This window comes from Schistocerca nitens, chromosome 7 (assembly GCF_023898315.1).
Source record: "Schistocerca nitens isolate TAMUIC-IGC-003100 chromosome 7, iqSchNite1.1, whole genome shotgun sequence".
In the NCBI taxonomy this organism is placed as follows: Eukaryota; Metazoa; Arthropoda; class Insecta; order Orthoptera; family Acrididae; genus Schistocerca; species Schistocerca nitens.
The window spans coordinates 57203557-57227115 of NC_064620.1; the positions used below are offsets into that span (position 1 = coordinate 57203557).

Below are 23559 nucleotides of genomic sequence, written 5' to 3' on the forward strand. Positions count from 1 at the left end.
CTTTGACTTTCTTTGTTTAGAGTCTTCAAAATCCAATTTTCTCTTCCCTCTTCTAAAATTTAGACGAACTGGTGAAACCAAATAAACAGCTGAATTTTTCTCTCTTACTGCACGTGTGGTACCGGTGGTTTTCGGTGGGCTTGGCAAAACAGAAGAAGATGGTGATAATGTTGCTTAGTTCTGGCGTTCCGAATTTCTTGGAAGATTAGAAGCAGTTACAGGTCCCGGATATTTCTCTCTTTCTGTGGTAACAGAGCGGGATTCATGGTTCAAGAACGTGTAAGAAGGGAGGAATTGGTGTGATGGTACTTTGTTGGCATTGAAGGGAAAAATTCTCGTGCATTCAGATGTCTTGACAGCTTCTCCTATATTAGTTCCACGACTCCAGGCGACGTCGAAAATTTTGCCAGAAACAAATTCTCTAATCGAGGTTGAGTGATTAAGCTACATACATATTTCAGTTTAGAAGTAATAATGCAGACTATGTTGCAATTCAGAAAGCCCCACGAAGACAGATTCGTATGGCCCCAAGATTTCTTTTATGTTAGCAGTTGCTCAAAACTATAACGGATGTCGCTAATTGTTCTGTCGACCGACCTGGTGGATGCTACACAAATGGTAGCGGACAGGTCTGTATCTTGTATTTTAACAGCAGACCTTATTTTAAACAGGCTTCATATTGCATGGTGGATTGTTATTCCTTCTGGGTGATTACTGTCTGTATTAAATATATTTGGAAGAAATCCTTTTGCCGCTTGTGTACGACTTGCCTAATAACGTTCCTGGAACATAATGGCGCCCGAGCTGCACACATGGACAGAGCTGTAGAATTTTTTCTTATTTCCACCCACATTGCCCCATGAAACATAAAGTCGCTTCCTATGTTACCAGTATTTCCACCTGAGACCTGCCCATTTCGATACTGGTTTGGAATCAAGTTTTTAATCTCAGCAGCACTATGAAAGTTTTGATTTCCTGTGAAATGTTCACCCAGACGTCGAATCATTACTGTAACATATAAACAAACGAGACAATCCCTACATCATGGTGTAGTTCTTGAATAACAGTAAATGTGTATTTCAGCACTGACATCCATAGTGCCAGAATTCATGTATTCGCAGTGTGTTAAGCGATGAATGGCGGATCAGCACAACCACGGATGACCATCAACGGTTAGTATGGCGGCGACACGGGGAGAGAAGCCACTCTCTCAATGTCTTGAAGAAGAACAGCGGTGTTACCTCTCACGTCATGGAATGAGGGGCTATCGGGTATAACATCGGGCTACAGCTGCTACTCGGTTCACAGATGGTGTTGATCGAGAGAACTCTGACAGTACATCCTGGGGCCTATTGTGTTACTTTCCCATGCAAAACTATCGTGGGATGCCCAGATATGTCCTCTACATATACATCTACATAAATACTCCGCATTCTACCATACGGTGCGTGGCGGAGGGTACGTCGTACCAAAACTAGCATCTTCTCTCCCTGTTCCACTCCCAAACAGAACGAGGGAAAAATGACTCCCTATATGCCTCCGTACGAGCCCTAATCTCTCCTATCTTATCTTTGTGGTATTTCAGCGAAATGTAAGTTGGCGGCAGTAAAATTGTACCGCAGTCAGCCTCAAATGCTGGTTCTCTAAATTTCCTCAGTAGCGATTCACGAAAAGAACGCCTCCTTTCCTCTAGAGACTCCCACCCGAGTTCCTGAAGCATTTCCGTAACACTCGCGTGATGACCAAACCTACCAGTATCAAATCTAGCAGCCCGCCTCTGAATCGCTTCTATGTCCTCCCTCAATCCGACCAGATAGGGATCCCAAACGCTCTAGCAGTACTCAAGAATAAGTCGTATTAGTGTTTTATAAGCGGTCTCCTTTACAGATGAACCACATCTTCCCAAAATTCCACCAATGAACCGAAGTCGACTATCCGCCTTCCCCACAACTGCCATTACATGCTTGTCCCACTTAATATCGCTCTGCAATGTTACGCCCAAATATTTAATCGATGTGACTGTGTCAAGCGCTACACTACTAATGGAGTATTCAAACATTATAGGATTCTTTTTCCTATTCATCTGCATTAATTTACATTTATCTACATTCAGAGTTAGCTGCCATTCTTTACACCAATCACAAATGCTGTCCAAGTCATCTTGTATCCTCCTAGAGTCACTCAACGACGACACCTTCCCGTACACCACATCATCATCAGCAAACAGCCGCACATTGCTATCCAGCCTATCCAAAAGATCATTTATGTAGATAGAAAACAACAGCCGACCTACCACACTTCCCTGGGGCACTACGGATGATACCCTCACCTACGATGAACACTCACCATCGAGGACAACGTACTGGGTTCTATTACTTAAGAAGTCTTCGAGCCACTCACATACTTGGGAACCAATCCCATATGCTCGTACCTTAGTTAGGAGTCAGGAGTCTGCAGTGGGGCACCGAGTCAAACGCTTTCCGGAAGTCAAGGAATATGGCATCTGTCTCATACCGTTCATACATGGTTCGCAAGTTATCATGTGAAAAAAGGGCGAGTTGCGTTTCGCAGGAGCGATGCTTTCTAAAGCCGTGCTGATGCATGGACAGCAACTTCTCCGTCTCAAGGAAATTCATTATATTCGAACTGAGAATATGTTCGAGAACCCTGGTCTGTAATTTTGAGGATCCGTCCTTCTACCCATCTTATATGCAGGCGTCACCTGCGCTTTTTTCCAGTCGTTCAGGACTTTACGTTGGGCAAGGGATTCGCGACAAATGCAAGCTAAGTAAGGAGCCAATGCAGTAGAGAACTCTCTGTAAAACCGAATTGGAATCCTATCAGGATCTGGTGACTTATTTATTTTCAACCCCATCAGTTGCTTCACAACCCCAGGGATGTCTATCACTATGTCCTCCGTACGGGAATCTGTACGAGACTCAAACGGCGGTATGTTTGTACGATCCTCCTGCGTGAAAGATTTCTCAAATGCTAAATTTAAAATTTCCGTTGCCAGGCCAGACTGATCAGTGAGTGACTGGATGGAAGCCTTCGACCCGCTTACTGATTTTACGTAAGACCAGAATTTCCTTGGGCTTTCAGCAAGATCTTTAGCTAAGGTATGTGTTGGACAGAGTATGACAGAGTATGTGTTGGACCAGCCCTGTTGTCAGCGCTATCTCAGTACCAGGATATCAAATTGTTGTTACAATATTCGTGGGTCAACTAGCGTCAGGAGATTATACAAAAGCTTTATGAGATCCCTCCCAACAGAGTCAGTGCATGCATGCAGGACGCAGGGGGCATACCGTCATAGTATAGGTGGGGCACATACTGCCACTTTGTATACTTCACTTGATTTTTAAATGACTGGGACAATACCATATACCCTCTCAGCCTATGAAGTTTTATTTCATTTTCTCGTTCCCTTAATGATGGTTTACGCTTCATGCCAGGCTGTTTATTACGACGTACGGCTGAAGTAATAACTATAATTTCGGCAGTGGTAAATGGATATCAGGGTTTCTTCGTGTATTACCCCCCGTTTCTGACTGCTGTAACAATGTACACCCAAGAACTGTTATACGGCCGTATTTATATGCATATTTTGATATCTCTTTTTGTAGTACTGTATTACATTTCTGTCGCTACTAGGTGGTAACGAGTTTTACTCGCTGGCAATTTCGGGGAAAGAGGACGCTGTTTAAGCCGACGGCTCGCTGGAAACTTGGATAAGCGCGCATAGGACGGGGATATTTTGCGTGTTGTTATCAGAGAACCAGGTCTCTCTGAAACTCAAGGAAGAGCGGAAAAAAAAAAAGAGTAAGCGAATAGGGCGAAGCCCGATAATTAAGCTTCTCCCAGCGTTTCGGTTTTTATGTTTGCTGCTGGGCGATGTTTCTGCCCTGTGTTTCAGGGCCATTTACCGTAGTTTTCAGACCATCACTAAAAACTTACATGCCATTATTTTTTTAAAAATTAACAGAGCTCATTATAGTGTATGTATCGGTGCACTATTTCTCATTTTCCCAAAACTGGGAAAAGAAAATCATCAGTCTAAACAGAGGTTCAAAGACAATGCAACAACATTTTGTCATAAAAAGTAATAACCGGAAAATGTATACGCCCATTGTTCTGCAAGAAAGCCTGAAATATGTTGGTGGGTTCTCAATATTTACTAATAAACTGAGAAATTGTTTCATTTCGATAGCCCTGATATAATATCTGTTACTGTTACAAAGCTCATTATTGGCTGAATAATCACCTACAATAATATGATAAAGACTGTTTAAAATAAAGTACTGTGTAATGTTCCAGCCGACACTCGTCATAAAACACGCGGGAATAAATACAACAGCTACGTTTACACTAAAAATCTGAGAATGAGGATCCTGCATCTTCCTCAGTTTATGTGCCCTCTACATTTAACGGGCTTTTCTTCTCTTCAGAATAGCCTGCAAGCAATTAGTAACAATATGACAAACAGATATTCATTTCCCTTTTTTTTTCGCTCAACACGTAAATTTATCTCTAACGTTTTTCTTGTTCTGAAACAAATACGACATTTTTCGAAAGCTGTACTAGGTTTTCGGTCTCTTTTGAAACTTCCTCCTCCATAAAGCTCTGATGGTAGACAACATATTTAGTTGAAAAGGCGTAAATCAGTGAATCATGCACACGGAGCTACTGCTTGACTGATTCTAATTTATAGGACAGCTTTTCAGCATCCTTATCTAGGTCCTTCAGTTACTTATTCATATCTTGACAATATTCTTCGTCCACCAGCTGAACACCATATAGAATTTACGTGCCATACATCTTTTCTTTGTATTTTCCTTTACGTTTAAATCATCAAGCAGTTTTTAAGAGTTTATAAAAAATGTCATTTGCGAAGTATGAATAGTTTTGATCGTTTAAATATTTCAACGAAAGTCCGCTTTAACTCTTACATATAAGATTATATACCCAAAAGTCTTGACATATACACTTTTTAGATTATATATCCATTAAATATGTTTATTTTACATATCTGTTGAACATCAAAAACTTTTATACATACGATTAGTGCAAAAACTTCGGACATTTCAGTACTGAACATGATGTCTGTGCTCATAGTTACAGAATGCACTAACATTTGAGAGAATGGCGAATTTCCCAACTAATTTCCCTAATGGGCCCAAGATTGTGGGGCTGTATCATAGTCGACAACGAATTAATGATTAATATTACTTCATCGTAACAGCGTGAGTGTAAATGAAAGTTTCATGCTGGTGTTAGAACAAATAGGAAACCTTCAATTGTTTTATATACAGAAGATGTCACTTTCTTAACAGAGTAAGGGACTGACTTGCAAAAAGAATGTACGTTATTTGGATTTAATGGCAAAAGACTGCAATATGTTTCATAAATAAAACTAAACATTGGCTTTTGTAGGAGGTGACCTCATAAGAATAAAAATCGCATGCACAATACTGTGGTCGAACTGATCACTCATTTGAATTTTATGTCATGTTATGTCACGTACGAGAATGACAAAGTGATAGACAAGAAAATACCAAATTTGTAAAATATGTAGAATATTATGGACGTACTTTAGAAACAAATTACAGAAAGAAAAAATGGATGCAGTTTTACAAACTACCAGAAATTACGCTCAAGGCTGCTAAAATGCAAATTCTTAGAGCTGTGAAAGTCACTACCACAGAAGACAGATTAAGAAACAGTGACCTGTACATGTCTGAAATTTTTAAATTTTAACTCTATGAGTAATTCAACAGTGTACGAGTGGCGTCATGCGTGACTTACTTTCTGAAGCCCTTACGTATTAGTGAAGTAAGTAACATATTATTATGACAAAGGAAAGAAATTTTATTGGATGCTGCACTACAAAGTGATTCACATATATAACATTATTTAGCAGCATGGTCACCAAGTCTCTGTATATAATGGCCTGAACGCTCTAACAATCTATCAGTTCCCCGACGGTTGAACTATGCTCCTTCGCAACGGTGCATTTCGCGAACCGACGCTTGAACTTTCTCATTGTTGGAAACCTCTCCCGGCCCCGTCCCCCCTTACTCTTTCAGCTGTCCCTGAAGATGGAAATCGCATTGTGTAAGATATGGAATGTATGGTGGATCTGCATCTCGTACGTCGGTGTGGCTTTGGTCAAATTTTGGCACAATTTCACTATGGCTAGAAGCGACATTCCATTTGGTCCGTATATCGCCATGATTTCATGGTGCTCCTGTGTGCAGTTCAGACGCTTTGCCCACAAGAATCATATTGTCTCGCGTACTAGAGCTTTGGAATGCGTTTCCTGTTGCCGTACTATTTCAATCGCACGCTGCGATGCACCTGTTGTCCGTACCGCAGCAAAATGAATCTAAGTGACAAGTTTGTTTGCGTGGCCATCCTCCGCAGCAAGCATAGAAATACTTGTTTGATAAATAAAACCACCTTTTCCTGCTGCACTTAAGTGGCAGCAGAGAAAGGCGGTTTTATTTACAAAACAAGTGAATCTAAGTAGTTTATCGATCTCCTAAGTTTTTGGCAATGGTATCTAAACCGTAAGCGATTTTTACTCTTTATTTGGAGCAAATATTTTTCGGTGTGATGAGATATTGGAAACGTCTTCTTTATGGTGGGTAACACTGTAATAAATTTATTGAATGAAAGTGAGATTTTTCCACTAAGGTTGTATAAACAGTAAGACCGATTCATAGCTGTAATAGTTCTGTAATAGTTTCCGCTTAAAGCCATTTCCATGTGTTTACCTTCACAAACAGCGCAAGACATCATGATCACAAAACGGAGCACATTAGTGGAAAAGTAAAAAACGGAAATATTTTTAAGCAACCGGAACAAAGGGCCACAGGCATGAGCCTGGCAGCGAAGTCTCACAGTGTGGTGCTGTTAACGGCATTTGCGTGTTACACTGTTTGTGACTGACTGACGGACTTACGTCACGGAAAAGCTGTGCAAAAGTATATCGCTGGTCAAAGAATAAAGATAAGGACAGACCAGGAATTTCTGAGATGTATGCATTTCTAGGAATAAATAACTAAATAAAATTCTGTCTCTCACTCTCTCTCTCTCTCTCTCTCTCTCTCTCTCTCTCTCATATATATAATGTATTGCATGAATGACATCCTTGGTCGTCCCAAGCAACTCTTTCCTCAACTGCTTCTTCTGCTATAGTTATAACGATGTTGTTGTGTCTTCAAATGTGCCAGACTACAAGTCTGTCTCGTGTTGTTTGGACCTGCATGCATAAAGATTGGTTTCCTGTACTCTTCTCGGCATCTCTTCATTGGTAGCTCTGTCTCTCCGGCTGATCATCATACTTTTGTAGCTTAAAATCTCCAGTGTTATAGCATCTTCTCTCTTGCTTTCCTATTGTCCTAGTTCCAAGCATGTGTAGGACCACGATCGAAACATGTGCTTTCATGGTCCATTTCCTTATTCACAGACTGATGTTCCTCCAGGTGAGTAAGTTATTTTTCATATTAAATGCAATTTCGCCTCGTCTATTATGCCCACAGTTTCTTTCCAGCGTCTACCGTCCCTTGTGACCACGCTTCCCAAATAGCTACATTTCCGTATCACTTCTAGCTCGTCTCTACCAATTCATATTCTTAAATGTTCATACTCTTTTTGAGTACTGCATATATTAGTTTTTCGATTTTTATTCTCATGCACTACTGACTCCAGAAAATCCTTTACATTTGCTCGCGACCTCCTCTAGACCCTTTTTCATGACCATAGAAATATCATCTGCTTAACGCAGCATGTCAGTCTTCTCCCCATCAATTTCAATCCTCACCTCAGTAGTTTCGCGAACTTGGTTTATAGCTGCCTGGACGTAAGCATGGAATATAAGAAGAGAGAGAGAGAGAGAGACAGAGAGCACATCCTTGTTTCACGCCTTTTCTAATTTTTGTCTGCTGTTCCTAATGAACATTTCTAAACACAGCAATTTCTTTCTTACAAAGGCCGAGCGTCGCATGCATTTCTTTGTATTTTAGACCTGTTTTCTTCATAACTCTGAATATCTCTTGCCTGTTAACATTACCAAGTGCCTTTTCTAGGTCTACGAAAGATATATAAGTTGGTTTATTTTTTGGCTTTGCTTTTCACTAAGAAGCCCCAGTGCCAAAATCGCCTCTCTGATTCCTAATTGCCTCCCCAGTCCAAACGGATCTTCACGCACCATATCCTCCACCTTTTCTTCAGTTTTCCTCAGAATTATCTTTAGGGCAATTTTTGACGTATGTAATATTGTGCTTAAGATTCGGTACTGACCACATTTTGTAGCTGCCATCTTCTTCGGTATAGAAACCGTGATGATTTTTCTGGAAGTCGGTTGGAGTCTTTCCCGCGTTATAAGTGGGCATAGCCAGTTATAGCAGCGTCATATTCATGCTGTTACCTAGATCCTTGGTTAGTTCTGCAGGAACGTCAACAATACTCGTGACTTTGTTATCCGTCAGCTATTTGAGAAGTTTCTCAAATCCTTCTTGTAGAATGTTGTTTCCTTTGTCATCTTGATCTGTTTCGACTTTTTCCTATTACATCCTCCTGTTACATCCTTCGTCATATAATTCCTCCATGTAATCTTTCCATCTCTTCACTACGTCTTCACCATACAGCATTTTTATTCGTTTTCTGCTGTACCCGAGAGTGTTGTTTTGCGCTTGTTAAAAACTTTTTCTTTATTTGCTGTGTTGCGAGCTATAATTAGTTATTTCATTTCACATACTGTAATCCATTTCCCCGCACACTTCCTCAAGGAAGACTTTTTTCTATCTTTGTTTCTCTATTAACTAAATCCCTTAGACTGTTGTATTCAGCTTTTCGTTGTTCATCAGTTGCGTTTTCACGTAGCGTTCTCTTTCCGATAAGCTGAATGTCATCTGGTGTAATTCATTTCCTCTTGTTGTTGGGTTTCGTTTTCTCAACTGCCTTTTCTGATGCGTTACATATATAGCAAATTTAATTTCACCTCCGTCTTCTTATGCTCCGTCATGTCGGAAATTTTTAGCTAGGTTGTCTGTGCACTGTGCACAATACGTTACCAGTCCTTCAGTTGTCTATTGCCCATTTCTGTTTTACTATCTCTTTCTTCAGACGTCTGCATCTGAATGAACTTTTCATCATGACCAGGTTGTGGGCATTATGTCTGCAGATTTATACCTCCCGCACTCTAACCTAATAAAATAATAATAATAAATCATAGCCAGATGTGCAAAATGCGAATATTTTGAAACTGAATCAAATTAAAATTTAATTTAGATATTATAACTTAAGAGTAAACTTCTGTTAAAGCAGATTTGAGCAATTTTGGAGATAATTTTTAGTAGTATTTGTAATTATTTTTGCTGAGGAATTATATTTTTTCAAATGAATTTTTGATGAAGTCGTAGCCACACCGTTTTCAATTTTCGTTAACAACCTGATAAAATTTCAGTCAAGCTCCAGATTCTTCCTCAGGCTTAGATATTCCGATATCTCTGGTTTCTGCGAAGGGAAGACAGATGAATATCCTCCCGCCGGGCATGGGTGTGTGTGTTGTTCTTAGCATAGGCTAATTTAAGTTAATGTAGTGTGTCTAGGGACCGATGGCCTCTGCAGCTTGGTCCGTTAAGAACTCACACACATTTGAACAGATGAATAGGTGATGACTTGTTTTCTTTTGGAAAAGAGCAGCTGAAAACACAGCTCAGTGTTCCTGTTTCATGAGTCATGTTGCAAACTGAATTTTTCAGAAGATTTCATGTTAAAACTGAAGTGAACTAAACTATCAAGACTCAAGGAAAAGAAAAACATCTGAGATACTTGGCACACTATCAAAACAAAGGTTGTATTTGGATGCAATAAGAATCTGAATGAGAATAATCTTGTGGCGTACGTAATTAGACGTGGATGCCGTAATCAGTGATTTGGTTGGGATACGGAAATAACGGAAAAGAAGAAAAATTTATAATTCACTAGTGAACAGACTGTAGCATGCTGCTAGTATTAAATGTCATGGTACTTTCATTAGTGATCGAAGAATATGAAGGTATAGCAGCAGTATGTTTGAGCGATAGGTCTGTGGTGTACTTAATATTGTAGTCGACGTCGCGAAACTACACAGGCCAGTGCGGCCACACTATCTTACAGTACTGCCAGTTAGTGAAAATTTCTAAAGTTAGTCGAAACTCGGAAAAAAATATTAGACATTCCATTTTTAGTCTAGAATGTGATGGCGTACTTTCCAAAGAAAATTCCAACAAAAATATTTTCATTTACTTCGAACTGCGAAAGAAAATAGAAACACGAACACATTTGGACTGAAAAAATGTGGACATTCTCAAATGTGATACGTGTTTTATCGTTAAATAAAAGTATTCCAAGATAAAAATAGAATCCCGTAAGAGTTTTGAATCTGTTTCGTTTGTGTAAAAGAAAATGTAGTCGCTGATGCCTCTGCGTTCTGTTGGACGTCGTAAAAACTCACCGCTAGAAAATGGTTAAGAAAAATATGAAATTAATTCTGGTAATACCTGAGACATCATTATTGTTTCGGATCGCCTATGAACGAAATTTATTTACGAGAGACTCTGTGCGTGACAGCGTATGAGTACTTGACTGCTGCTACAAGGAGATTTGCTGCGCCGGATTGTCTTAATAGAACTGAGAATATTTCGTACCTCTCGAATCTTTTTTTAGTTGTAGCTGTTGCAGAACCTTCAACACCGTACCTACTGCCTAAAACGCCGATAAACGTGATACAAAAGTAACTGTAGGTAATTTAAGACCACTATTTCCCATGAAGTCTAGCAAAATATAATTGTTCACATGGTTTTGTGAAATCCAAGTTTTATGCAACTATACTACAATACGATTGTCCTCAGCACACAATAAGCACAGTGTAAAAAAAGAAATGAATATACAAATGTATGAAATTAAAATTGAAGATGCTTCGATCTTGCTGTTGCAATGTCTCTGCGTTCCATTAAAGATTATGTCCACCATACTGAATCGCAAACCAAGTAAGCAGAGAAGACGAAGAACAATGTTGTCAATCGGACAAATCACAGCGCTTCGCGCTTCGCTCTTGACGACGTCACTTAGTAGATACACTATCATCACGAAGTGCCTGTTTTGGAGACGAGCACTGTAGCTGACACTTAAAAAGACAGTCTACTTGCGACTTTGCATACAATGCGGGACATGAAAAATCGGACTGTCAAGGTATGCGGAAAAAGCCGTTTGAAGCCTGGAGGATAGGGGCGAGGTCCTGTTAGTATTAAGTAAACTTCGGTTACACGATAAATCAGTGTAATCTGAAAGCCGTAAATTCAACTAAATACCTAGGTATTACAATTACGAACAACTTAAATTGGAAGGAACACATAGAAAATGTTGTGGGGAGGGGTAACCAAAGTCTGCGTTTTATTGGCAGCACACTTCGAAAATGTAACGGACCTACTAAGGAGACTGTCTACATTACGCTTGTCCGTCCTCTTTCAGAATACTGTTGCGCGTTGTGGGATTCTTACCAGGTACGACTGACGGAGTACATCGAAAAAGTTCAAAGAAAGGCAGCACGTTTTGTATTATCGCGAAATATCGGAGAAAGTATCACAGAAATGATACAATGTTTGGACTGGACATCATTAAAAGAAAGGCGTTTTTCGTTGCGACGGAATCTTGTCACGAAATTCCAATCACCAGCTTTCTACTCCGAATGCGAAAATATTTTGTAGACACCAACCTACATAGGGAGAAACAATCACGACGTTAAAATAAGGGACATAAGAGCTCGTACGGAAAGATATAGGTGTTCGTTCTTTCCGCGTGCTTTACGAGATTGGAACAGTAGAGAACTGTGAAGGTGGTTCAATCAACCCTCTGCCAGGCACTTAAATGTGATTTCAAGAGTATCTATGTAGATGTACATGTAAGTTGCGAGGGCGGGTAGTGACTGTTGCCTGAATAAATGTGTCAGTAAAAGGATCGCTCGTGCTCACAAGGATTAGTCTAGTTTTAATCTGCAAGGAGTGTCACCAATGTTACCTATATGAGATAAAACTGCTTCGTGAATCACACCTCCTGTGTACAACTACGCACTCTATAAAGAAAGTCTGCTATTAAACTTTTTTATTTTAAATTACAGGAAACTGACGAGTCCAATGGTCTTTCAAAAGCAGCATCACGCTCCTGGCCGTATTTTACAGATCATCACTTTTAATTATCAATTTTTCAAACATTGGAATTATACAGCCAATTAGTCGCAAATAAATGTTTGGTACATAGACCTAGGCTTCATCTCCTGCAACGGGTGTCTTTATCAGAATGATATTTTGGAAAATCGTAAAATTGCATTGTGAGAAAGCAGTGATCAGAATTTGGAGCAGCTGTGCAGTCAAAATTCAAATAAAACATGTTTCAGCATTGTCTACAATGTTGTGCCTAGCTAGGCATACGTGGCAAGGCTGGAACTTGTTTTATTTTGTTTTTGACTTGAGCATAGCAGCTCTAAATGCTGAACATTGCTTTCTCACAACATAATTTCACAGTATCTCAGAATTTCATTCTGATGAAGACACCTGCAGTAGGTGTCGAAACCTAGGTCATTGTACCAAACAGTTATTTACAACCTGTTGTCTGTGCAATTCCTGTGTTTCAAGATTATATACGGTTGTTCAGAACCAGGCATATTTAAAACTGTATTGATTTTTCAGTATTTTATTAATTATTAATTACTGATTGAGGAACTGACGACAGTTTCCACGAACGTTTGGTCAGGACATGGAGTATATTTTCAGCAAGTAATATTGTCTTGAATGGTGGTGTTATGTATAAAAAGCGTAACAAGGAGATTCACGCCAAAACTAGAGATATTTGATACTCATTGAGTATCTTAAGACTTTTGAAAGGCAGATACCTGGAGCATACGGTACTGCAGAAGCTGGGCGCCCACTCGAAAGAGGGGGAGGAGCCAGTGCGGAAGGGTCAACGAGTTCACACACACTGCCAGAGGTTAACGCCCTCTCACCGGCCGGGACGAGGCCGGCTGCCACTTAGGAAGGCCATTAAAACTTAGATTAACTCTCCCCCTAATCGTTAGCGGATTGACATGAAGCGGGCGCCTACAGCAGCGTTCTCGTTCAGAGACCTCCGTGTACACCGTTCATTACGGCCCGGGTGTTTACTCCTGCGTATTATCTGACATCTCAGCTACCTGCTGCTAATCTGCTCTGGTCGTACATCGTGAGTGCGTAGTTAGTTAAGCAAGTGCTAGAATTGCTGCAGCGCTTGGTTACCCTTCATTGTCCTGCTCGTGGCAGAATAATTACTCTAATGCTGAATGAAGTGTACAAAGTGTAACACGTGTTAGTTTAGAAATAAGACAATATTACATTTTTATCAGAACCGTTTTCCCGGTTGTGCATCTTTCACAAATGGTACAAAACTGTTAAGTCTTTCGTGGCCCCTTGTTGAAAAATCGCCTCTACGCTTTTATTTCGCGAACTTTGAGCGACGTTTATTTGACGATTTTTTCTGATGTTTAGTCAGTAAGAATGTCTGGCATGGAATTTTCAAAGCTTCAGTGGCGGACTGAAGTCGAACTTGCGGCCGCAGATTACATGAACATGGTGTGCCAACGTTCGTTGTGGCTCTGCCTTGTTTCCTGAATCGTGAGAGATAGCTGTATGACTTACTAAGACACCTGAACAGTCTCCACGCCAACATACAAGTTATTATGGGGGTAGGAAAGGACCAACAGCTACCTTTCCTAGACGTGCTGGTTACGAGGGATTTTGAAAACGTACGACACAGCCCGTATCGAAAACCGATACACACTGACCGACACATTCACATAGTGTCAAATCACCACCCGAAGAAAAGAGGCATGATTAATTCGCTCGTAACGCACGAAGACTAATATGTGAGCCGAAGCAAGACCCGACACCTGGAAAGCGTTCTGAGGAACAATGGGTACTCCACAAGTTACATCAGAACTCAGCGAAAGGTCACATCGGGAGAAGAAATGTTCGGTATGGGCTTCCTGCCAGGCATTCCCAGAGTGACGGATAGAAATCGCCGTATATTCCACAAATATATCGCAAAGACTATACCGACGAAGGAGGTCAATGAGTGTCTCAGATCGACAAAGGATAAAACAGAGACACTCGCAATGTCGGGAATGTACCGCACATCAAGCAGACGTGGAGAGGACACTGTTGGATTTACTGGGCCACCAATCAGTACCAGGATCACCGAACAAAAGCGGAACTGTACGTTTGGGCACGTGGAGATACCGGCCGTGATGGAGCACCCGCTGTGTGGGCCTCAGCACAGAATGAGATTCGCCGACACGGAAGTGCTCGCTGCGAAGAAGGGCTGCCACACGCGCTTGTTCAGGAAAGCTATAGAAATCCATTAAAATGATAACAGGTTCAATAAGAAAGAGCAAAGCCTCAACGTGAACGGGTCCTGAATTCTCGTTCTGCATCGAAAGACAGTTGCAGATAACAAGGGAACCACAGCAGTAATGGCCACGGGAAAGCCATCGAACGTTGGAGCACCTGATATATATATATATATATATATATATATATATATATATATATATATATATATGGTGAGTCACCTAACCTGACCGCTGGATATATTTTGTAAACCACATCAAATACTGACGAACCGATTCCACAGACCGAACGTGAGGAGAGGGGCTAGTGTAATTGTTTAATACAAACCATAAAAAAATGCACGGAAGTATGTTTTTTAACACAAACCTCCGTTTTTTAAATGGAACCACGTTAGTTTTGTTAGCACATCTGAACATATAAACAAATACGTAATCAGTGCCGTTTGTTGCATTGTAAAATGTTAATTACATCCGGAGATATTGTAACCTAAAGTTGACGCTTGAGTACCACTCCTCCGCTGTTCGATCTTGTGTATCGGAGAGCACCGAATTACGTAGGGATCCAAAGGGAACGGTGATGGACCTTCGGTACAGAAGAGGCTGGAACAGCACATTACGTCCACATGCTAACACCTTTTTATTGGTCTTTTTCACTGACGCACATGTACATTACCATGAGGGGTGAGGTACACGAACACACGTGGTGTGCGTCAGTGAAAAAGACCAATAAAAAGGTGTTAGCATGTGGACGTAATGTGCTGTTCCAGTCTCTTCTGTACCTAAGGTCTATCACCGTTCCCTTTGGATCCCTACGTAATTCGGTGCTCTCCGATACTCACGATCGAACAGCGGAGGAGTGGTACTCAAGCGTCAACTTTAGGTTACAATATCTCCGGATGTAATTAACATTTTACAGTGCAACAAACGGCACTGATTACGTATTTGTTTATATGTTCAGATTTGCTAACAAAACTAACGGGGTTCCATTTAAAAAAAACGGATGTTTGTGTTAAAAGACATACTTCCGTGCATTTTTTTACGGTTTGTGTTAACCAATTACACTAGCCCCTCTCCTCACGTTCGGTCTGTGGAATCGGTTCGTCAGTATTTGATGTGGTTTACGAAATATATCCAGCGGTAATGTTAGGTGACTCACCCTATATATATATATAATCTGCGAACGCGGACTCGACTCCAGACCACCGCCAGTAATGGAGGGTGAAGGTTTGACAAAGGCTGCCACTGGTGCTGACGAAACATCATAAAACAAACGTCGTCTGAAGAACCGAGACAGAGGCCAATGGGAAACTTGTTTTAAAAGTAGAATGTCTGGTCAGACTCTCAGATAGCACACAGTTGCACACTGGAATGATTGTTTGTACAGATAATGGTTTTTAGAAACAGTATTTAGAATGCAACGACAGGTATGGCAGAAACATGTATCAGGTGTCTCAGATTGAAGGAATGAACTTCCATGGAGTGGTAATCATATTACGAAATTTGTCGATTTGACGTGCAACCTAATATCCTGAGGAGGAGCTGTAGACGATGTACGAGGCCAGGGCACCATTCGGCAGACGTTTATGTAGCAACTAAGCGCCAGTTAAGTTCCGTAAGGCCACGCCGTGGAAGGGCACCGTGAAAGAACCTGGTTATATCGACCGGTAGTGGTCTACGAAAATTGTGAAAAGAAATCAGGTTGCACATGTAAGTGTGAGCTTGAGGGAGTACAGGAAGGAAAGGGACGAAGAGATGGACGAACGTGAGAGACGGTGTGTTAGACGAATAAGTGAGGAAGAAGCAGAGAGATGGCAGAGGGCGTGGGAGCATATCCCAGTTACCCTACCCATAGTTTCACTTAATCACTAAGCCACCTCGCTCTATTGAAAGTCTTGCGGCTTTTCAGAAGTTCTCACACTAGGTTCATTCATATTCAAATGTTTCCACTCCCTTCTATGCTGACAGCTGCGTTTGTTTCGTCTTGCGCTCATTATTACTGACACTGGGTTCGATCTTTCTCTTTGCAACGAAGTGTGAACAGTTTTGAAATTTTTGGGCAAACTAACATTGGGGTTCGAAGTTGGAACCCTGCCTTTGGGAGCAATGGTCCTTCCATCTGCGCTAAAGAGAAACCTCACGATGCACTTAATAGCTTCGTTCGATAGCGTTCCAGAAGTGGTTCGAACCATCGCATGCACAGAAATGTCAGTTAAAGCAGCCCAACAGGGGTGCGATGACATTAGTAAGCGTGATGGACACAAGCCATATGCGAAACTGGCTAAGCTTGAAAACAGAGAACATTTCGGCAGTTATGCTGGGAGGACACTTCGAAGTTCTTTCGAAAATTGATTATTCACGCTTCAACGCAGACAAATCTCCGGTTTGAACCTAGGTATTAACGATAATCTGCCGTGAAACTTTAGAACAGCGCAGTCACCGCTACTGAATGAAAGGTTCACCACCACCACCACCGCCACCACCACCACCATCATTGTCATCGTCTTCAAGGATTAGGCCTTTTGACCTGTTCCTGCTCAGTATTGCTCACGCCATCTCTTTAAGAGACGTCCGACGTTCCTCTTGCCGATTGCTCCTCTTGTCGGTTGGGGGATATTGTATTGCAGTTTTAGTTACCATTAGACATAAGCTGTACATGGTCTTTCCACATCAGTCGGTTCTTTTAAGTTATATTTGTAATGGGTGCAACATTTAGTTCTTGTCTAATATCAGTATATCTATACATCTAAAAGCGGAGAAACATTGATGATTCGATTCGTAATAATTGACCAGACGTTCAGGTCCTAAATTCGCTACCATACAATAGCAAAGACCATATTATTTTGTACAGTTTATTTAGTGTTTATTGCCGTACGTTATGCTTTATTGTACGTTTTAGTTTTACAGAAATGTATCGCTAATTTTAGCTCTACATCAACCGATTTTTTTTCTCCCTTGTTATGGTTCATATATCTTTCCTTATAAGGCGACAATTTGACTCAATTTATTAATTGCAATTTGAACCACTTCTTTGGATTCTCCTAAATCTGATCATCAGCATATAGCATCTTCATAAATTAAAATCACAATATGTTAAGGGGCCTTTCAATAAAGTCAACCATTTATGAATGGCTCGGTCAGTATAACCACTGAAAAGTGTGAGGGACAGGGGGCAACCTTGTCTCTCTGGAAACAACTATAGTCTAAGGTAAATCTTTTTTTCTGTGAACACCTTCCTTCCCAGTGTGCTGATGCAGGAGGGTGTGAAACAGACCACCTGTGAAATTTGGAAAGTAGGACAGAGGTTATGGTCCTGAGTAATGCTTGCATAGCTCAGCCGGAAGAGCATTCTCCTCTAAAAACAAATATCAGCTTCGAGTCCCAGTCTGGCACACTACTTTATTCTGCCACGCAGTACCATTATTAACACTGAGAGATGACTGCCATCATACATTGATAAAATGGTCTTTTCATCCACAGGCGAACTCGACACTGCTACGAGGGCCATACATTCTGGTGTCGAGCGACAACTCTGTTCTGGACGGTGAAGACACGGGCCTGGAGACGTCGGTGCTGGGTCTGGAGTTCAAAGTGAGGCCGCGGCACTTCCGGCGCGGCGACATGAAGCTCAAGTGCCTGGCGACGGTGGCGACCGTGTACTGGCGCACCAACGAGGAGAGCGTCGAGAGCGACCGCCTGCAGAAGGCGCCCGTGCTCGAGAGCAGAGCCACGCGGCCGCCCAGCGTGTCGCGCGCGGACATGGTGCAAGGTGAGTCTCCAGCCAGCATCCCTAGTAGGGTGAGGGCAAGTGGCCTGCGTGATGTGTATGAGAGAGAGAGAGCTAGAGAGAGAGAGAGAGTGAGAGAGAGAGAGTAGGGGGAGGAGAGGAACGAAAAGCAGGGGGAGTGTAAAATAGCAAAGGGAGATAGAGGGATTAATGAATGAGAAGCAGAGACAAAGTGCGATGAGGAGAGTGGTGTGTATGAGAGAGAGATAGTGATAGAGATAGAGAGATAGAGACAGAGATAGAGAGAGAGAGAGAGTAGGGGGAGGAGAGGAACGAAGAGCAGTGGGAGTGTAAAATACCAAAGGGAGTAGAGGGATTAATGAATGAGAAGTAGAGACAAAGTGCGATGAGGAGAGTGGTGTGTATGAGAGAGAGATAGTGATAGAGATAGAGAGGTAGAGATAGAGATAGAGAGAGAGAGAGTAGGGGGAGGAGAGGAACGAAGAGCAGTAGGAGTGTAAAATACCAAAGGGAGTAGAGGGAAGAGACAAAGTGCAATGAGGAGAGTGATGTGTATGAGAGAGAGAGAGAGAGCGAGAGATAGAGATAGAGATAGAGAGGTAGAGAGAGAGAGAGAGAGAGTAGGAGGAGGAGAGGAACGAAGAGCAGTAGGAGTGTAAAATACCAAAGGGAGTAGAGGGATTAATGAATGAGAAGCAGAGACAAAGTGCAATGAGGAGAGTGATGTGTATGAGAGAGAGAGAGAGAGAGCGAGAGATAGAGATAGAGATAGAGGTAGAGAGAGAGAGAGAGAGAGAGAGAGAGAGAGAGAGAGAGAGTAGGGGGAGGAGAGGAACGAAAAGCAGGGGGAGTGTAAAATACCAAAGAGAGATAGAGGGATTAATGAGGGAGAAGCAGAGACGAAGTGCGATGAGGACAGTGACTAGATTAGGGGAGTGAAATGAATGACGAAAACGAAGGGGTGAACGAGATGAGGAAGAAGCAATAGAAATAGTGATGGGAATGCTGAGAAAGGGAAGAGGTGGTAGACATGACAGGAAGAGGGAGGAGGAGATTGGTGTTTAACGTCCCGTCTACAACGAGGACATCAGAGACGGAGCACAAGCTCGGATTAGGGAAGAATGAGGAAGGAAATCGGCCGCGCCCTTCCACAGGAGCCATCCCGGCATTTGCCTGAAGCGTGTTAGGGAAATCACGACATGACAGGAAAGCAAAGAGGAGTGGAGACAAAGAAGACAGGATGGTGCTGTGGGAAGAATAACGTAAAAGGAAGACAGATATGCATAGAAAATTATATTAAAATCAATGGGACACATCAAAGAAGGCAGTCGTTCCTAATCACAGCAGCAGAGCCCTGGCGTATGTCGTGAGGCTGGTTGCTGAAAGAGGACGAAGAGCTGAGAGGAGAGACGGGGTGTAGGATGGTGGTTCCCAACCTCTTTGAGACAATTACCACTGAACGAAATCGTATACAAACCAATACCCTCAACAGAGTTTTTAAACTAAATTTGAAAGTGGAAAAAACAAGACACACTCACTCACGAACGAGCAGGGTAAAGACATTCCAAAAACATAAAGACATCAAAAACGCATTTGATACAAAATACAATCCAGCTACAGCTCATGGCAATCCAAATCCCGCAAGGATGATGTAATTTACAAATGTAGACCTCTGGACAATTTCCACTGGCAGACACAGGGATCACACAGCGTAAATTGCAAAAGAGAAAATAAAAGAAAAAACCCACTGAGGCTGCCGCAGTTTTGGTGGAACATGTCTAGGTACTAAAACGTAATAACTGTATGCTTGCAAAAAGGCGCATTCATCCTTAATTCATTCTTATTTGGAAGAAAAGTTTGCTCGTTACAATTTTTTTAAATTACAGGAGAACACAGAACATTTTATAACATTCAAGAAATAAAACTCACATGTTTTTCAAAGCGTTGTACTAAATCAAGTAATAATGAACGTCAATAAGATGTTTGGCATTGCTTATCTTTAACAATACTTTTTTTCTTATGTTGGGTTTCGTATCGGCTGGTGCACATCGTAAATCGTGATCCGAGTTCAGTCGATTCCTTGCCTTTGTTTCCACTGCCACAATAGTGGCAAATCCATGCCGCATGGAATCAGCATTCTTAATGCTAATTCTTATAATAATGGATACTTGTCACCCAGCTTTCTCCAAAATGTTGCCAGCTCTGTTTTGGAGAAATATATTTTCAGCGTGTGTTCTTAACGTAGTCCAAGAAGTAATGTTTTGGCTTGAGTTTCACTATCTGAAAATATTCTTTCGTGCACTGAAAACGGTCATAAAACCCCGAAATTTACTTGTCGATTCCCCAGTTCAGGAAAACAGTTACTGACAGAAATAATTACTGATCATAAGTGGTGACTTCTCCCATTTGTGAATGAGCATTTTTCGCTGTTAGCAGCGAGCATTACTTTCAATTCTCGGAACATCGAAATGGCTTGACTTCAGGCCTGCGTTGGTAACGCTTCAGGCTCCGAAGAAAACTGGCAACTGCAACTTCTTTCACCAGTCTGTGGAACACAGAGAGGACGCCCAACATGGACGGTGCTCCGTCTGTACATACACCACCAACTTCGACCACTGCAACTTATTTTCTGCATCAAAATTTTTTACTGATCAGAAACCATCCTCACCACTTGTATTAGTGTCCAATGACTCTGAGTACAAGTATTCTTTCAGGTCACCATCTTTTATGTATCGAACATAGCCAAGCAGCTAGGAACAATATGCAATGTCAGTCAATTCATCTAACTGCAGTGCAAAAAAATTACTCGATCTTAGATATACATCCACATCTACATGGATATTCTGAAAATCACATTTAAGTGCCTGGCAGAGGGTTCATCGAACCACCTTCACAATTCTCTATTATTCCAATCTCGTATAGCGCGCGGAAAGAATGAACACCTATATCTTTCCGTACGAGCTCTGATTTTCATTATTTTATCTTTATGATCGTTCCTCCCTATGTGAGTCGGTGTCTACAAAATATTTTCGCATTCGGAGGAGAAAGTTGGTGTTTGGAATTTCGTGAGAAGATTCTGTCGCCACGAAAAACACCTTTCTTTTAATTATGTCCAGCCCAAATCCTGTATCATTTCTGTGACACTATCCCATATTTCGCGATAATACAAAACGTGCTGTCTTTCTTTGAAGATAGCCCGCATCTCGTGGTCGTGCGGTAGCGTTCTCGATTCCCACGCCCGGGTTCCCGGGTTCGATTCCCGGCGGGGTCAGGGATTTTCTCTGCCTCGTGATGGCTGGGTGATGTGTGCTGTCCTTAGGTTAGTTAGGTTTAAGTAGTTCTAAGTTCTAGGGGACTGATGACCATAGATGTTAAGTCCCTTAGTGCTCAGAGCCATTTCTTTGAAGTTTTTCGATGTACTCCGTCAGTCCTATCTGGTAAGGATCCCATACCGCACAGCAGTATTGTAAAAGAGGACGGACAAGCGTAATGAAGGCAGTCTCCTTAGTAGGTCTGTTACATTTTCTAAGTGTCCTGCCAATGAAACGCAGTCTTTGGTTAGCCTTCCCCACAACATTTTCTGTGTGTTCCTTCCAATTTAAATTGCTCGTAATTGTTATACCTAGGTTATCTGTCGAATTTACAGCTTTAAGATTAGACTGATTTATCGTGTAACCGAATTTTAACGCGTTCCTTTTAGCACTCATGTGGACGACGTCACACTTTTCGTTATTTAAGGTCAACTGCAGCTTTTCGCACCATTCCGATATTTCTTCTAAATCATTTTGCAGTTTGTTTTGATCTTCTGATGACTTTATTAGTCGATAAACGATAGTATCATCTGCAAACAACCGAAGACGGCTGCTCATATTGTCTCCCAATTTTTTTAAATAGATAAGGAACAGCAAAGGGCCTATAACACTTCCTTGAGGAACGCCGGAAATTACTTCTGTTTCACTCGATGACTTTCCGTCAGTTAAAACGAACTGTGACCTCTCTGACAGGAAATCACAGATCCAGTCACATAACTGAGACGTTATTTCATGAGCACGCAATTTCACTACGAGCTGCTTGTGTGGTACAGTGTCAAAAGCCTTCCGGAAATCCAGAAATACGGAATCGATCTGAAATCTCTTGTCAATAGCACTTCATGTGAATAAAGAGCTACTTGTGTTTCACAAGAACGATGCTTTTTAAACCCATGTTGACTATGTGTCAATAGACCGTTTTCTTCGAGGTAATTCATTACGTCCGAACACAATATATGTTCTAAAATCCTGCTGCATATCGACGTTAACGATATGGGCCTGTAATTTAGTGGATTACTCCTACTACTTTTCTTAAATATTAGTGTGACCGGTGCAACTTTCCAGTCTTTGGGTACAGATCTTTCGTCGAGCGAGCGGTTGTATATGATTGTTAAGTAAGGAGCTAATGCATCAGCATACTCCGAAAGGTACCTAATTGGTATACAGTCTGGACAGAAGACTTGCTTTTATTAAGTGATTTAAATTGCTTCACTACTCCGCGGATACTTAATTCTACGTGACTCATGTTGGCAGTTGTTCTCGATTCGAATTCTGGAATATTTACTTTGTCTTCTTTTGTGAAGGCATTTCGGAAGGCCGTGTTTAGTAACTCTGCTTTGGCAGCACTGTCTTCGATAGTATCTCCATCGCTATCGCGCAGAGAAGGCATTGATTGTTTCCTGCCGCTAAAATACTTCACATATGACTAGAATCGCTTTGGGTTTTCTGCCAGGTTTCGAAACAAAATTTCGTGGTGGAAACTGTTATAGGCGTCTCGCATTGAAGTACGCGCTAAATTTCGGGCTTCTGTAAAAGATTGCCTATCTTATTTCCTCAAATGGCTGCAACATCATTAAAGAAAATATTTATGTGTGTGTTTGTGTAAGGTGACAAACACTGGTAGCGCATGTGAAAAAATATTCCATCAAGGAACACATCGGTCAGCGAGATGCTGCCCCTACAGGAATGCTGTAGTGAATGGCGCGGCATTATTAGGCTCTGAGGGAACCGAGTGTTGCCACGGGCTGAAGGGTGGCTCGCTGCCTGTCCGTGTGGAATATTGACAACTGCGCTGCCAGTTGCCAGAGCTCTTCTCTCGACGTATGGAGTATAGCTGTCTTGATGGCAGAGTAATGTCTTTCCGTTTTCTGTCTTAACAATGATGGCATCACAGTGACATTGTACTGCACGTTGAAGATGTGCATTCGATCTTGCAGTCCCATACCATCCTCCAACGGCGTGAGTTCAAGGTTGCTGATAAAATGTGGTACAACTAAAGAAGTAGCGTGGTGGTCACACAAGGATTGATCAAAATGAGTGTCCATATTAAGACATATGTTACATATGTGGCCATACCAGGGCTA

The 23559-nt window shown here is 41.6% G+C and overlaps 1 protein-coding gene across 1 annotated transcript in view; it reads left to right on the top strand.

Annotated features, from left to right (window-relative positions):
- Positions 1–18264, top strand: part of LOC126195468 (uncharacterized) — a 661177-nt gene extending 642913 nt beyond the window's left edge. The window contains exons 5-6 of the mRNA XM_049934096.1: positions 17900–18188; positions 18251–18264. Coding sequence (XP_049790053.1) covers positions 17900–18188; positions 18251–18264 — 303 coding nt within the window. The remainder of the gene's footprint in view (positions 1–17899; positions 18189–18250) is intronic.
- Positions 18265–23559: the final 5295 nt, after the last annotated feature.